General features: G+C 50.1%; 1 protein-coding gene across 1 annotated transcript; it reads right to left on the reverse strand.

The window, feature by feature from the left end:
- Positions 1-4,461: 4,461 nt before the first annotated feature.
- On the reverse strand, positions 4,462-16,229 carry LOC113249404 (carcinoembryonic antigen-related cell adhesion molecule 6-like). The gene is given in 12 exon segments (XM_048223649.2): positions 4,462-6,127; positions 6,396-6,437; positions 6,838-6,869; positions 7,184-7,236; positions 8,201-8,321; positions 9,281-9,346; positions 9,349-9,444; positions 9,447-9,557; positions 12,132-12,386; positions 12,784-13,062; positions 14,878-15,237; positions 16,069-16,229. Coding segments are annotated over 12 exon segments (1,545 nt in total). The 5' UTR covers positions 16,133-16,229; the 3' UTR covers positions 4,462-6,061.
- Between the last annotated feature and the right edge of the window lie 816 nt (positions 16,230-17,045).

The raw sequence follows: 17,045 nt of genomic DNA on the forward strand, positions 1-17,045 counted from the left end.
TCCCCCCTGGAGGCTATGCTGAGGGGCTGCCAGGGATGCTGACCAGTCTCCAAAGGATGTCAGGGTCCCTGAGCCCTAGGCAGAGGTGAGGGACTGGTCAGCCTGGGTCCTGGTCCTTGTGGGTCCCAGATGACCCGACTCCATCCTAGGGCAGCATGAGCCCAGGGAGAGGACAGGCACTGTCCAGAAGATTCCTGATCCTGTGTCAGGAGAACTGCCTTACCAGAGGGATGTGCTCCCTCAGCTGGGGCTCTATGTCCTGGAGATTTCAAAGAATGACCTAGTAGAGGTCTCTTGAGCTTTGGGGAAAAACCCAGCCTGGGGGACTGAGCACCACAATGCCCTGTCTCCCCATCACAGAGGGCAGAGGGGACGCTTGATTGCATCCAAGTCACCTCTGTCCCTGTCTCTTCTCTGCTCTAGGTTTCCCCCAGGAACCAGGAGCTGGAGCAGCTGCACCCAGAGACTCAGCTGAGGGATCCCAGGGCTGTCTCTGTTTAAGGGGAGGAGATCCTCAGCCCCAGGGAAACACAGGCATATCTCGGTTCTCCTGTCCCGCCTGCCCAGGAAGTTTTTCTCATTCCCCAGGACTCCTTGGGCTGCTGAGAAATCTTCAGGGGGACACAGCAGCTGTCCCCACAGACCAGGGGCCTTCAGGGTGTCACCCCCTGATGTCTTTGGAGGTCAGGGTAGGGCTCTGAGCTCCCCTGGTCATAACTGCACCTGGGCTGGTGATCCAGAATCTGTACCAGGTCAGATCTCTGAGAGAAGAGGAAGGACACAGCTGCCCACCCAGGCCCTCTGGGGAGAGAAGACAGTCACAAGACAGAGATGGGAGAGGGTGTCCCTCTTTTGGGAATGAATGGGTGTCTGACCTCTAACTGTAGGAGGCCCTGTCCTCCGTCCTGAATCTAGGAGGGGGAAAGGCCTGACAGCCTTACAGGGACAGCCTTGGGCACGTGCTGGCCTCGTCCCATGCTGATGCCAGTGCCCTGGGTCTACAGGGAAGAGGCTCTGACCCCAGAATCACATGGTGAGGGACATTGTGTGGTTTCCCTCATCCATTTAACGAGTATTTACTGGGCATCTGTGATGTGTCAGGCCCTGGGCTGGGTCCTGGGAATCCACGGAGAACAGGACAGATGTGGGCCCTGGACTCGTGGGGTTTACCCTGTAACAGGGACACAGGCACTCGGGAAATCGTGGCACTGAGGAGTCATTATAATCCAGAGCAGGGCCAGGAAGAGATATTTTTTGGTGCGTCTGGAGCATGTCAGGGGGTCTCAGCTGATGGGGGGGTCACATGGAGCCCTTCTGAGAATGTGACCTAATGGTGATTGGACCTTTGCCCCTAGAAGGACAGAGGGTGTGGGGGGACGAGCTGCCCACAGAAGGACCAGTCTCAGTTGGCAGACGCCTGTCTGGCCGGAGGGGCTGACGGGGTCCAGTGTGGGGGCCTGGAGAGCCAGGAGGACTGTGACTGAGTGAGGCTGGGGAGGGTCAGACCCTGCTGGGATGCTGGTGCGCTGGGGAAGCTCCAGGGCACGAAGCAGCTCTGCCGCCCTCTGGTGGACCATGCAGGAAATGTGAAGAAAAAGTCTTTTTACCAACCTCACATTTTAAAAAATTTGTACTTTAAGTAATATTTCATATATGGACGTATAGTTTTTAACTACTTTATTGAGTTGTAGTTGATATATAAGAAATCCAACATATTGAAAGTATACAATTTAATAATTTTTGGCACACGCATGCAGAGAAGTCATTCATACCTGAAAATAATGAATGTGTCTGTTCCTCTCAAAAATCTCCTCTCATGTCCTCTTTATTCCTCCTGTTCTATGCTTTTTCTTGCCCAACTGCTCTGGCTAAGACTCTCAGTACTATGCTGAATGGAAGTGGTGAGGATGAGCACCCTTGTCGTGTTTCTGATCCCAGTAGGGAAGCTTTCAGCCTTTCTCCACCGAGTATGACGTTAGCTCTGGGCTTGCCAAATAGAGCTTTTATTCTGTTGAGGAGCAGCAAGTAGATAGCTTCCTATGCTTGTAATTTCTGTATATCTGTGTCTTTGCTCACTGCGGAGAAAGGGGAGCACTCCTGAAGTCGGTGGGCATGTAATCCCGTGCAGCCATTCTGGAACACAGTGGGAAGGTTCCTCTGAAAGATTAAAAGTAGATCTACCCTCTGATCCAGCAACTGCCCTCCTGGGTATTTACCCAAAGGATACAAAAATACTAATTCAAAGGGATACACGCACCCCGGTGTTTTTAGCAGCATTATTTACAGTAAGCAAACTGTGGAAACAGCCCAAATGTCCATCAGTGGAGGAATGGATAAGGATGATGTAGTTTGGATGGAATATTACTAAGCCACAAAAAAGAATGAACTCGTGATTTGTAATGATATGGATGGAGCTCGAGTGTATTATACTAAGTGAAATAAGTCAGAGACAGAGAAATACCATATGATTTCACTCGCGTGGAATTTAAGAAACAAAGCAAATTAGAATAGTGGAAAAAGAGAGAGAGGCAAACAAAGAAACAGAGTCTTCACTATAGAGAACACACTGGTGGTTGGCAGGGGAAGTGGGGGGATTTGTGAGATAGGTGATGAGGATTAAGGAAGGCACTTGTGATTAGAACCTGGTACTAAATGGAAGTGTTGAACCATGTGTTGTATACTTAAAACTAATAGTAGAGTGCATGTTAACTAACTGGAATTTATTTTATTTTATTATTCTATTTTTAAGGGTTTTTTTTTTTTTTAATTTTGCACAGAGAGAGAGCAAGGAAGCACAAACAGGGCGAGTGACAGAGGGAGAGGGAGAAGCAGATTCACTGATGAGCAGGGAGCACTTCCCTGGGCTCGATCTCAGGACTATGGAGCAGGACCTGAGTTAAAGGCAGACGCTTAACCGACTAGGCACCCAGGCACTATCTATATGATTTTTTGATTAATCGATTGAAAGTTATGGATATCCTAATGTTTCACCCTAACTACTTCAGCCTGAAACCTCATCAGAACCAGGATTTTTTCCTATATATCCCCAGTACGATGATCAAGCTCCCCCAATTTGATATTAGTACAACAATATAATCTAATACAAAGTCTGTATTCGCTTCCTATTACTGCTGTAACCAATTACCACAAAGACGGCGGCTTAGAAGCAACAGACATTTACCATCTTACAGTTCTGGAGGTCAGAAGTCCAACATGGGATTTACTGACTATAATAGAGATATTGGCGGGGCCGCATTCCTTTCTGGAGGTTCTAGGGGTGGATCAATCTTCTTGCCTTCTCCAGTTTCTGGAGTCTGCCCACACTCCTTGATGGTGGTCTCTTGGTGCTCAGAGGGGCGTGTGATTGAGGATTCCATCCCTCCCTCCCCCTCTGCCCCTACCCCCAATTGCAAGTGTGCCCCTTCCCTCTCTCTCATATGAAAAAAACAGATCTTTTCAAAAGGAGGAATCTAACATTAATGCCACTGGATACCAGAAATAGGAAAAAAGTACTGAAGAAATAATGGTCCAAGAAGCTGAGTGAACCCCGAGCATGATAAGCAGTCACGCTGAGACACATGGCAAACTTCTGCAAAATAAGGAGAAGAGGGGAAAAAAAAAAAAAACCCAACCCTGAAAAGAAGCCAGAGAAACAACCCATTGCATATGAAGGAACACTGATTTAGTGACGGTAGGTCTGTATCTGACAGCATGGAGGCAGAAGGAAGTGGCAGGTTTTTCAAGTCGACTACAAATCCTGTGTCTGGGAGAATGATCTTCAGGAGGAAAGGGGAACTAAGGCCATTTTCTTTCTTTCTTTTTTTTTTTTTTAAGATTTTATTTATTTATGTGACAGAGAGACAGCCAGCGAGAGAGGGAACACAGCAGGGGGAGTGGGAGAGGAAGAAGCAGGCTCCCAGCGGAGGAACCCGATGTGGGACTGGATCCCGGAACGCCAGGATCACGCCCTGAGCTGAAGGCAGACACTTAACGACTGCACTACCCAGGCGCCCCTAAGGACATTTTCTGATGAAGGAAGAACATGGAATTGGCTGCCAGCTGACCTACTACTAAAGAATAGCCAAGGGAAAGATGTCCCGTTCATCCTTCTCTGTGGCTTCTGTGTGCTGTCATATCTGAAAGCTAACCGAATTTACTTTGTTTTGAAGAAAACTCTGCCCCCAATGTGGGTCTTGAATTCACGACCAAGAGATCAAGAGTCACATGCTCCACCGACTGAACCAGCCAGGAGACTGTAACCAAATTTAAAATAATTGAAATCAGAGTCTGTTCTCTGAAAATAGTAATCAAACTAGAAATCAGCAATAGAAAAACAAGAGACATCTCCAAAACATTTGTAAAGCAAGCTACATATTTGTAAATAATCTATGGTTCAAGGAGGATATCTCAAAGGAATTTTAAAAAAATACAGAGACTTAAAAAGATGTTTTAGTTATTTATTTGAGAGAGATGGGGAGAGAGAGGGAGAGGGAGAGTCCAGGTGAGCACCAGCAGGTGGAGCAGCAGAGGGAGAAGCAGGCTCCCCGCTGAGCAGGGAGCCCAACACAGGGCTCCATCCCAGGACCCTGAGATCATGACTTGAGCTGAAGGCAGATGCTTAACTGATGGAGCCACCCAGGTGCCCCTAAAAATACACAGAATTAAATGAAAAATACTAAAAAGAAATCTGTCCCATTTGTGGGATGCAGCTTATCCTGTCCTGAGAGGGGAATTTGTAGCATGAAATGCTTACACATAATAAAAGAGGAACTATCTCAAAGCAAATAATCAAACTTCCTAACACAAGAACTAGAAAAGTTAGAGTAAAGTGAACCCAACTAAGAGCAGAAAGGAAGAAATAATAAGATAAGAGCACCCAGGTGACCCTTATGTTGGCCACTATGAGTGGACAGAATGGACCTGATGCCCATGGGTGGGCAGCACTGGGTCTGTAGCATCACAGTTGGTTCTGTGGGTGGGTTGTGGATGGGAAAGAGGAAGATGGGGGTGGGGGCCCTAGTGTTTTCTCTTCCTCTGAGGGGTCACAGGCAGATGCAGGAACACTCAGATGTGGCATTCTACCCTGGGAGATCTTCAGGCCCCACTTGCCCCTTGGGTGGAAGGTCTGCTCTGCTGGGAAAGACAGGCAGATGGCAAAGGACTCTGACTCCAGGCACAGAGCTCAGCAAGGAGGAGCTGGGAGAATAGCCCAGGGTTCTGCTGAGCCCTGCTGCCTGGGAGAGCTCAGCTGGGGCTTGGGAAACAGGAGGCTGTGCTCAGGGGTGCTCTAGGCTGGGTGATGGGTGTGTTTCCAAGGTCAGGCATCAAGGGTCAGAAGTTAATCATGAAACATGCCGTCCTTATTGTAGACAAGAGAGGGTCCAGACACTCAGGGGCCAGGAGGTTCCCCAAGGGGCTGGAGCACCTCCTAGCGTCCCTGAGGCCACCCTCTGGGGCAGCAATCAGCCATGCAGAGAGCTGTAATCAATGTGCCAAGAAGTAACATCCGGACGTGTGCAAAGGGTTTACGATTCACATGAGAGCAGAATCGGGTTGTCCCTGTGATAGCATTCTGCCTTGCTGCATCTTTCTTCTGTAGGATAGAAATGGGCAGCCTCTCCCCCAGTCCCTCACTGCCTCCTCCCTGCTCCACTCCTGGGGGGAGGGAGGCTGAGATACTGTCCATGGTGCTGATGAACTCCAGCTTTTCCCAGGGCTTTGAACCCTTAATCTCCTCTGTCCACAGACTTTCCATTCTTGACAAGGAGCATTAGGAACCAGGAAGAGGTGGAGAGGGTAGCAGGGAGTGTGGACTGGCCTCTGTCTCCATCGCTCAGGGTAGGGAGGGTGCTGTGGACATCACTGCAGGAAGTGACTCCACAGTCAGATGACCAAGTCCAGGCTGCCCACCAGCAGTTTGTAGAGAAGGCTGGTGATGAACCTGAACCTTGGTCCATGTGCCTGAATATCCTCAGGGCCTAGAGCTGGTTCTCTGGTTCCGACTGCGGCTTCTCACCCCCTTAGAGTCCTGGGTCTCAGGGGGCCCCAGGCATTTGGGAAACTAAGAAGCCACTTCTGCTTTCTGGTTGATCTGGCAGTAAATGTTTGTGTCGCGGTGTTGTAATTCCTATAAAAGAAGAAGAGGACTCTGAGCCACTGTCACCTCCTTAGAACATATCTGGTTTACTTTTCAGTTCTAGACTCATGTGGTCTGCTCTCTGAGAGCCTGGCTGTGTCACAGGTTTCTGACCCAGGCCCCTCGTTCCTCCCAGTACCCCCCATTTCCCATTTGTTCTGCTGTTTCTTGAACCTGAAATCACAGCCAGGGTCAGGCTGGGGGAAGATCTTCAGCCCCCTTGGGTTCTGGGACCAGAACATTCATTGCCCACACTCACCTGATAGATAGGAATGGCTGTGGTGGGGCTGGGCAGGGAATCCTAGACAGAAAAGAATGGGAGTAGGTAGGCAGAGAGGGAGGGTCATTTCTCTACAGAAGTGACAGTTCTGCCTTTTGAACTGCCTTAACCATTACCCTGCCCATTGCACCCTATGCCCCTATCCTCTTAGCCCAGGAACCCTGGCTACCCTGCCCCTTGCTGGACTCCAGGTTCTCCTTTGGCTAATTCAGGGGAGCAGGGACAACTCAGGACATGGTAGGGGGTGGTCCTGCCCCTGAAAAGGGTCTAGTCCTGGCCAGAAGAGGGCTTGCCTTGTCCTGGCTATTCTGTGGGAAGCAGGGTCTGCTCCGTGTTGTTGAATTGGTCGTTTGCTCTGTCTTGAGGCTGCACAGCAAGGACCCCAGTGGAAAGAGTGATGGTGGGGGGGGGGACAGCTTACCGGGTATGTAGAGCTTCTGGCTGGACCATGGCCTAGGAACAGAGACAGGAGTTAGCACCCAGGGCTCTGAAGAAGCTTGGACCCACCTTCCCAGGAGGGGATATTCCACAGCTTTCAAAGGACAGGGAAGCAGGAGTACCCTCAGGGAGAGACCATTTTAGGGTCCAGTGAAGGCCAGGTATTGACCTATGAGCCAAATTCCACACACCAGGGAGTATAGCCAGTTGAGATCCCCAGTGTTTCTCCCTAGATAAATGTTCAGAGACTCCAGAGCAATGACTGGCAGGAGTGGACATTGGGCATGACTTCGGGGCTTCCCTTCCCCCCGGGCTGAAGAGATACTCACGGGGGGTGGATGCCGGGCACCAGAGCTCTCTGAGATCATGCCAGCCACTGTCCCTAGGAAAGATCAGGCTTATGTGTGGGGTGCAGGGAGAGGTCACAGCTTTGGTATTAAACAGTGGATAAGCAGGATCCTCATTCCAGGAAGGGTTAGAGACCTCCTGTCTCTACCAGTGCTGTTTAGCAGAGAAGGGCCCAGAAGAGGGAATAAGGAAAGGCCTTTGGAGAATATCCTCGAACCACAGGGGAAGACCCACAGGCTGATGAGTGACTAGGAGTAAGTGTCCTCAGGAGGGATGGAGGACCCAGGAAAGAAATCAAACATGATGGGTTGACTGAGTGGAAGCTTCAAGGCTATAGCTGCATATAGAGGACACTTGGGGTGCCCTGGGTATGTTGGACCCCTAAATGTGGTGCCCTGTTGTGGCCAGACCCTCCCCACTCAGGCCAGGAGATGCTGAAATGTAACAGTGCCTTGTCCTCTTCTCCATCTGCCTGGACAAGAGGCATAAAGGACATCCCAGGGCCTCAACCTGGCTAACCCAGGTCTCTGGTTTCACACATCAGAGGCTGTGGTTCCTACAGCTGCCATTTGAGGGATGACCTCATCTGGCCTGTCAGGCTCTTCCACTCTTCATTGCGTGACTCTGCCAAGTACCACCCTCAGATCATGAGGCTGCAAATCCCCCTCATAGGGCATGTGGACTTAAAGAAACCACGGGAGGTGCTGTTTACCGAGTACTTAGTCCTGTCAGCACTGCTGTAACGTTGCCAAGTGAACCATGACAGCCCTGAGGAGTTGTTCCTTAATGGTCCCTAATGTATAACTAGGGAACATGTGAAGGAAGCACCCCAGTCAACAGCTGCTGAGGAAGGAGCCAGAGGGAATGAGACGGGAAATTCCAGGGGGTAGTTGGGAGGTCTGGAGTAGCCAGTCCAGAATCCTAGGTCAGTATGGGGTCTCCTCCTGGCCAGGGGTCTGCTGCAGGACAGGATCAGTGTGTGGGAAATCCCATCATACCTTCCAGTCCTTGTGCGGAGCAGGAGACACCCCAGGGCCACTGTCAGTGCCAGTGCGACCAGGACCCCCACAGCGATGCCAATGATGGACCCCACAGGGAGACCTGTGGTACTTCTTCCATCTGAATGAAGAAGAAAAAGGGAGAGGAATGAGTCCCAAGTCAAATCAGGGGAAGCCAGGAGGAGCCATGGGTAAAAGGCCTGGTTAGGGAGGAAGAAAGGCCTTGAGTCTGACTGCTGTATGTGTTATCACCACAGTGTCTCATCCCTTTGGCCACTGCACCATTTTTGTTCCTCACACTGAAACCCTGGACTTGCTTTAATCTTCACATTGTACCCACAGCCCTGGGGACAGTGCTGGCATCCTGTTTATTTTCCTTTCTCATGAAGCCTCTTCCCCTGTGTCTTCTGCTCCATCACCATTGATGGTCTTAGAGGGAGGCCCTTACCTGTCCACTCTTCACTGATTAAAGAGAATAACATTAGCTGACTGCTTTTGAGGTCGGCTCTGTGCCAGGCACGTGGGAAATGTGTTACCTCTTATCTGATGCTTCCCTGCACATGAGGGGGCCGGATGTCATCACCACAGTGCAAAATGAGCATCTGAGTCTGTAAAGGGCTTCAGTAAATCAGTGAAGGCCTCACAGCTGGAATGTGATCAGACAACACTGAATCCCAATTCCCTGAGACATTACAGCTAGTAACAAAAACGTGACTAACAAAAGAGCAATAGGTGCTAAGTTTGATTGAGCCTGAATCTGTGTATATCGCTGTCTCAAGATTTCATCTCATGAATTTATATTAACAACCCTCACAACTGCCCTAAGATCCGGCTGTTCTTTCCAGTTTTAGAGATGAGGAAACTGAGGTTCAGGAGTTTGAGCATCTTGCCTGAGGTCCAACAGCTGGTACATATCAGAACTGAGATACTAACAAGATTCGTCTAATTCTGGGGAATATTATCCACACTGACCTAGAGGCTCTGAAGGAGGCTCCCACCTCCTCCAGGCCAGCATCCATTTCACACCGCCTGCCAGTAAAATATACAGGGAAGATGCGGCAGAGGTCGAGGGTCACTCGCAGCTCACATCCAGCCTGATGGGGTTACTTTTGTAGCAATTGACCAGATTGGAGTCCTCACACTCTAATTCCCTGCATCCTCCCTCCTGACAGGATCTATGGTGAGAGTGCTATTGTCCTGCGACAGCTTCATCCTCTCCATTAGCTTTAGACTCTGACCATTGAGAACCAGTGGATGGAGACCCCAGGATTATGTGTGGAGCAGGTCAGGACCACAGAGTCCTTATGTTCTGTGACTATGGCATTGTTGGCCTGGACAAAGGGCTGAGCCACTGGCTCTGTGGAGAAACACAGGATGTTATGGAATGAGAATCAGTTTGGAAATGGGGCCACATCCTTCCTCTGAGATGCAAGCCAATCTGAGGGCCCAGCGAGCTCTGTAATGGGGCCTGAAAGGATGGCCTTGCTGTCTGCAGAAGCCCGAGTATCTTTGTTCAGGTGACGATCTGTAAGGAGAGGGCAGTACCTTCCCCTCTGACGCTCAGTCATGTGTCTCTTCTGCCTGGACATCTCTGTAGTATCAGCACCAGGAACCTCTTAGCCCACATGGCTGGCAGCCTCTTTATTATGAGGAATTCTTTCCCATTGAGTTTTGTGTGACTTTCTTGAACTTCTGTGACTTTGAAAGATCAGGCCTCATTCCTTATATACCTTTCCAATATGTTGGGGGAGGAAGACTCACACCCCTTATACCTCCGTGTCCAAGGCAGCTTTATGTAAAGTAGGGAAGCCATTTACACTGTTACAATTAACTACGGAATGAGAGCTGACTGCCCCCTCTTCTTTAACTTAGGAATCAAAATGTTTTCAATCTACAGGATTTCTCACCTTGAAGAAGACTCTTACTTCCAAATCTGTGGATTGACTCTCATGGTGAAAACTCATGTAGAGAAGAGGTTACTGTATACAGAATACTGGCACTCTTACAAATAGAAGGAAACTACTGCAACATAATAAAGGCCCCATAAGAAACACCGAAGGCTACCATCATCTCCATGATGAAACACTGAAAACCTTTCTTTCAACATCAGGTAGAAGTTAAACATGCCACTCTCAACATCCGTATTCAACACAGTACAGAAGTCCAGTCCAAAATAATTAGGAGGAAAAAAACACAGAATATGATTAAATTGGAAAGAATAAGTACAATCATGTCTGCTCATAGACAACATGAAATTTTATGTACAAAATACTGAAGATTCCACAAAAAACTGCTGAACTAATAAACAATTTCAACAACTTTGCAGGCTACAAAATCAACACAAAAATCACTGTGTTCCTGACACTAACAGTGACGTACCCAAAAAAGAAAATAGGAAAACAATTCTATTTGCAATAACATTAAAAAGAAGAAAATTCTTAGGAAAAAAGAATCAAATACTTAGGATTTAACTTAATTACTGAGTCAATAGACTGTTTATGGAAATCAATAAAACATTGATGAAAGAAATGATAGAGGATGCAAATAAATGGAAAGACATCCCATGTTCATGGATGATGAGACTTAATATTGTTAAGATGACAGTGCTATCCAAAGAGATCCGTGGATTCAATGTAATCTCTATCAAATACTTTTAAAAATGATTTTATTTTTAAGTAATCTCTATACTCAACGTGGGGCTGAAACCCACAACATCAAGATCAAGAGTTGCCATCCACTGACTGAGCCAGCCAGGTGTCTCCCTATGAAATTCAGAAGGAAATATTTTGCAGAAATAGGAATTTACAAAAATTCACATGGAATCTCAGGGGCCTGAAATAGCCATACTTATTTCGAAAAAGTACAAAAAGAAGGACTCCCACTTCCTGACTGCAAAGCTACAGTAACCAAAATAACCGGGGTCCGGTATAAAGAGAGACATAGCGATGAATGGAATAGAATAGGCACCCCAGAAACAAACCCTGGCATATATGGTCCAACGATTTTCTAGAAGGTTGTCATGACCATTCAATGGAGAAAAAAATCTATTCAACCAATATTGTGGGGAATACTGGATATCCATGCAAATGAATGAAGTTGGACTCCAATTACACCATGTACAAATATTTATGTAAAGTAGATAAAAAATCTAAACATAAGAGTCAAATGTAAAAGTCTTAGAAGAAAACATAAAGCAAGAACTATTTGAAACTGAAGACCCCAATGATTTCATACTTATGACACCCAAAGCAAAGACAATAAAAGAAAAAGTAGATGGATTGAATTGCATCAAAATGGAAAACTTCTGTGCATCACAAGACACAATCCAGAGAATGGTAGCACTAGTTTTGGAATGAACAGGATATAGGGATGAAATGCACAGCATAGGAAATACAGTCAATGGTATTTTGATGGGGCTGCATGGTGACGGATAGGAGCTATAATGTGTTGAGAAGAGCGTAACACATAGAGTTGTCCAATCACTATGCTGTACAAGTGAAACTATGTTACACTATGTATCAAGTAAAGTTCACTAAAGAAAAAAATAGTGTCGGCAACCCATGGTTTGGAAGGAAATATTTGCAATCATATCTGGTAAGAGGTTAGTATCTGGATTATATAAAGGATATTTGCAATTCAACAATAGAAGCAACTTGACCCTGAGGATCCTTCTACTTCCCCATTTGCAAAACCTTCTTCTATACATGGGGCTCTCTGGAGCTGAGAAAACCCGTCCCCACCTTCCAGGCTGATCCAAGCTCTGCCATGACAAATCAGAAGGCAGGGAGGAAAGGTCTGCTGACATGTAATGGGCACGTGCAGGCACAGATTAGGGATTTGCTTGTGGGAAAAAGCTCTTCTAGGCTCTATTCTGAAAGCCAGACAGACCTTCACCACAGCATCAGTGCAGACGCTCCAGGGATCCACTTACCAGAGACTGTGATAGTCTTGACTGTGGTCTTACTGAGGCGAGTGCCCGAGTTAGAGGCGACGCAGGTATAGGCTCCACTATCATTCACAGTGACGTTGGGGATAAAGAGCTCCTGTGTGGATGTCTGGGGCCTCCCATTGACAAGCCAAGAGTACCGTGCAGGTGGGTTAGAGGCTGCGTGGCAGGAGAGCATGAGGCTGGCCCCTGGATGGTAATAGGAGTCTGAGGGGGAAATGGTGGGGGCATCCAGGCCATCTGGAGCAAACAGAATAAAGCCACAGGTGATGTAATCTGAAGGAAGGGGAAGCTCCTGGTCTGTATTAGTGCCACACTGCCCCTCTGAGCTGAGTCCCAAACTTGTCTGAGAAAGTCCCAACCAGAAGCCCCCTGTGTTCACTGAGCCTGGGTCTGAGACAGTCACCTGTGTCCCCTCACAGGTTGGTGACCCTCTCAGGGAGGAGCAGCCTGTCCCCTCCCTGTCTTGGCTTAGGCTGGGTCTGCCGACGTTTCCCTGGGACAAGAAGCCATGGCCAGGCTGGGGGTCCAGCTGAGAGTCATGGACTCGGACCCCAGAAGGATGGATGTGGCCTGGCCTCTGGCAGTGTGGATTTGGGCTGGCAGCGTGGGCCAGGTAGGAAGGGAAGTTACTCACAGAGAACATTCAGGGTGAATGGGTCACTACGACCAGCACTCACTGGGTTCTGAGTCCCACACTCATAGGGTCCTGTGTCATTCCTTGTGACACAGTGTATAGTGAGAGTCCTGTTGTCCAGGGACAGCTGCAACCTGGCGCTGACCGGGAGGCTCTTCCTGTTTACTGACCACAGGTAGCTTGTGCTCTGAGTCTGAGGTTCACACGTTAATACAACAGGATCCGCATTCTCCAAGGGGTCAGAGTTGTTGCTTGTGATGATGGGTTTGGGTAAATCCGCTGTGCAGACAACAGGAGAACATTGCCCTCGGTGGTACCTTTGATTCCCTCGCAAGCACCTTGAATCGAATTCCCAACTCTTAGCCCTCAGCCAACCTGAGTCCTTCAAGCATAAGGCAGGTCTGTGTATCTCAAGACAAATGCATGAGGATCTGAGCCTCAAAGAAAGTAAAGCCCCTGCTCTGTGTGTCTGATGGCACAGGCTTCTGCAATGTCAATTACAGAACAGCATTGGGTCATGGAGACATAAGACAGAGTCACAGACAGCCCCGGACCTCTCCTGGAGCTTCACTGACCTGACAGCCCAGCCTGGGGAAGGGGTCTGAGCAGAAAGGACACCCGGGGACACCAGGAACAAGCCCGGAGATCAGTTCAGTACTCAGGCCAGGTCCTGCAGGGGGTGTTCTGCCCGCTGTTTGATAATGAGTGACATAGGCAGAGACCCCATCCATGGCAGACCTGAGTCCAATGACCAAGCAGAGAGCGAGGGGATGAGCAGGAAGCAGGGGGGTGAGGGATGAACGACCCATCATCTCTTCAGAGAGGCGTCCTGGGTGCAGCATCCTGGGACTTCTGGCCACACAGGCTCCCTGCCCACAGCTGGAGAGACACCCACACTGCTCACTCCTTCCCTCCTAAACAAAAGCAACTGAGTTTGTTACACGTGGACCCTGGGCTGGTTTTAGGTGCAGAGTCCGGAGGAGAAGGCAAGTGCTTTCCCTGACACCCAGTGGGACCCACAGCAACACATCAGCAATCAATCTGATCTCAAGTGCAGCCCATGGAGGTGAGTGTCCCCACCTGAGGGGCGGCCAGGTCATTCTGCCTCTGATTGTTCACGCAGGTCACATGGTTTTCGAGTAAACACAGAGTGAGCCTCCACTTGCCCTCACTGCCCACACCTGCATCCCTCCCTCTGATGGAGGAGAGGACGGGGCTGTGTCTGCACCCAGAACCCTGGGAACTCTGAAATGCTGTCACCAGTCTGAGTGACCCTGATTCAGTGACTGTGTCTCTTCATGCCTCAATTTCCCCTTAATGCAGTAGGAATAATGATAAATGATCTCTGCTTTCCATCCCTGTGAATTAACCCTTAAACGAACCCAAATCCCTGACCTCAATCTGCTCTGTAGGAGCTGGCCAATCAAATGGCATCGTGTCTGCTCCTCTCCACAAGAGAAGGCCCCCTGGGCCTGATTCTTGGTGGAGGAGGAGACCCCGGAGCACCTCTTGCTCTGTTCCTCCCTGGGGGTGCTGACCTTCCTCTGCATTCCCCAAGTCCCCCACAGCACTTGGCTAATGGACTGGGGACTTTTTACGTGTGTGCTGTCCATGCTGAGTCTCAGGTGAAGGAGCAGGCTCTGCCCTCCCCAGATGTGACCCTTGAGACTGAGCACTGGCTGCTGAGCAGCTCGGGCAGCCGGGAAATGGTTGCTCCCAGTCAGCTCTGCCCGGGAGCCTAACCACATCCTGGCACAGACCCCCAGGCTCACTAGGATCAGCAGCCCCAAGGCAGTGGTCTGGGCAGGGGCTTTCTGGGCTGAGCTCTGGGGAGGAGCCCAGGGAACCTCAGGCCTGGTCCTGACTGGGTCCTGTAGGGTCTTCCTCAGATGATCCCATAGTCTGGATCCCGAGAAAGGAATTCTGACCTTAGGAAGTTTGTCTCCAGTGTGTGTGTCCTGCACTAATGCTCAAACCCCTACACAGGACATAATGCCGAGGGGGATGGAGGTCCCGTCCAGGCCTGTGAATCCCGTGTGTGTGTGACGTAGAATTCACCCCACCCAACACCAGAGATGAGAGAGAATTACTCACAGAATACAAGGATTTCTCCTGTTCCTTCTTCCACTCGAGCATTTTTCATTACGATTTGTAGGGTGTAGTTTCCTGTGTAGTTCAGGGTGACTCTCTGGAACAGCAGGGACCCATTGGGGTATATTGTCTCTCTGCCGCTGTGTGCAGGCCCTGGGGTAGTTACTTGTGTGTCTACTACATATGATAGAATTTGATGGCTGGTATTTGCAGTTTCCCCTCTGAACCAGTTACAGCCTAGAAGATCCCCAGGCAGACTGTGGACTCGCAGAAGAACGTCCTTCCCTTCGGCAGCATTGGGCGGCACCGATTCCTTAGTGAGTTGGGCAGTGGTGGGCGGGTTCCAGAAGGTTAAGAGTGAGACTAGGAGGAGGAGAGGAAATGGATCAGTGTTTGGAGCAAAGTGTTGGGAAAGAAAGCTGGGGCCCTGGACACGGAACAGGTCCTAACCCCCATTCATGGTGTGTGTGTGAGTGTGCCTGGGTATCTGTGTCTGTGTGTGTGTGTGTCTCCTGGGGGTCAAGGTCAGTGGCATGACCACACTACATCAGCACCTCTGAACTTAATTTCCTCACTTTCGAACACTCTTCCCATCATGTCGTCGCTCATCACTCCCTCCCTGCCCTCAGATACCTGTTCACACTCAGGGGATCCTCGGGAGAGGCCTGCCCTGACCCCCTCCTCTAAAGACCCTCTGTCTTCACATTCTGACCTTTCCCTGCTCTGTTCCCTTCCTGGTGCTTGTCACTACCTGACCTCACATTCTAGATGTCTCTGCATGTCTGTCTTCCTTCCCATAGAAGTGAGCTCGAGGAGGGCAGGGACTCCTTTAATCTATGCTGTACCCCAGTGGTGGGGCAGGCTGCAAACACCCGGGACTGAATGAATGTGTCCCCAGTATCCTCTGCGGCTAGCATTTATCTGTCAGGATCTCAGGTTGGTGGGAAGGGGCAGCGATTAGGGTCCCTGGTTGTTGTTACCATACGTTTCCCAAATTCAGTCCTCAGTGATGAGTAACTTATGAAATAACCCTTCCCTCACCACTTGCAGATCACGGCATTTTCCTGTTGCTGAGCCGGCTCCCCAGTCCTGCCCTGCTCTCCCGTCCATCTCAGAGCCCTGTCCTCCACAGGATTCCCAGCCCACCTCTGTCTCCCATCCTCCTGCCCACTCCCAGGGGATCATCCCTCTCACCTGCCAGCAGGAGCTCCTGCCAGGGGACATGTCCTCCTCGGGGAGGGGCCGAGGGGGGCTCCATGGTGCCTGCTGCCCGCTCTATCCTTCCCTCTGTGAGAAGAGCTTCTGCTCCAGAAATGCTCAGGAGCAGTGCTGTCCCAGTCCTGTCTGCTCTGCTGTCCTTCCTCCCTCTGTGCTGAGAGGCCTCTGTGGGCAGGATTTCTGGGCAGGGTCACGTGGGTCAGGGGGTGGGGTCTCTGCCAGTTTCCCCTCCCCGCCTTCCTCACCTGTTCCTCCTGAATCCCTTGTCCTCTTCTTCCCCTTTCATTTCTGTCTACACTTCAGTTCCCTGGGAACTGCTGAGGCCTCTCCCTCTTCAGCTGTGATTTCCCACCATATGCGAGAGCACACACGCCCTTGTTTGGACAAGCGCAAGGCTGTGGTGTTGTGGTCCGGTGACCCCCACAGCTAGGGGGCACAGGGCAGGGTCAGTGCCCCCACAGCCCTCTCTCCTCCCCGTGTGGCTTTCCCTTCAGAGCAGGAGCCTGGAGGCTGCCTGAGGAACTGTCGTCACAGGGATGTCACCCCCACTGTGCACTGGAGTCACCTGTGGAACTTTATCAAGACTGTGAACGCCCAGGTGACACCTAGAAATGCTGCTTCAGCAGATGCCCAGCCAGGCGGAGACCCCATGATGTGGGGGTGGGGCCTCCTCTCAGTCTCCTTTGCCCACGGAGGGTCTGCAGATCCTGTGAAAATGCAGATTCTGACTCAGCAGGTGTGGTGTGGACCCCAGAGTCGGCCTCTATAAGCTCCCAGGTGATTCTGGTCATCCCGGCCCCGGGAGCACACTGCGAATAGCCAGACTGAGGGTGACCCGGTTCCCTTAGAGGATGGCCCTTCCCCCTACTCCCAGTTTGCCTCTGCTGTGCCCTGGCCCTGAGTCTGTTAGCACCACACAGAATGCCCCAGGGTCCCCCACATCCAGGGGATTA

Source organism: Ursus arctos, unplaced genomic scaffold (assembly GCF_023065955.2).
Source record: "Ursus arctos isolate Adak ecotype North America unplaced genomic scaffold, UrsArc2.0 scaffold_19, whole genome shotgun sequence".
In the NCBI taxonomy this organism is placed as follows: domain Eukaryota; kingdom Metazoa; phylum Chordata; class Mammalia; order Carnivora; family Ursidae; genus Ursus; species Ursus arctos.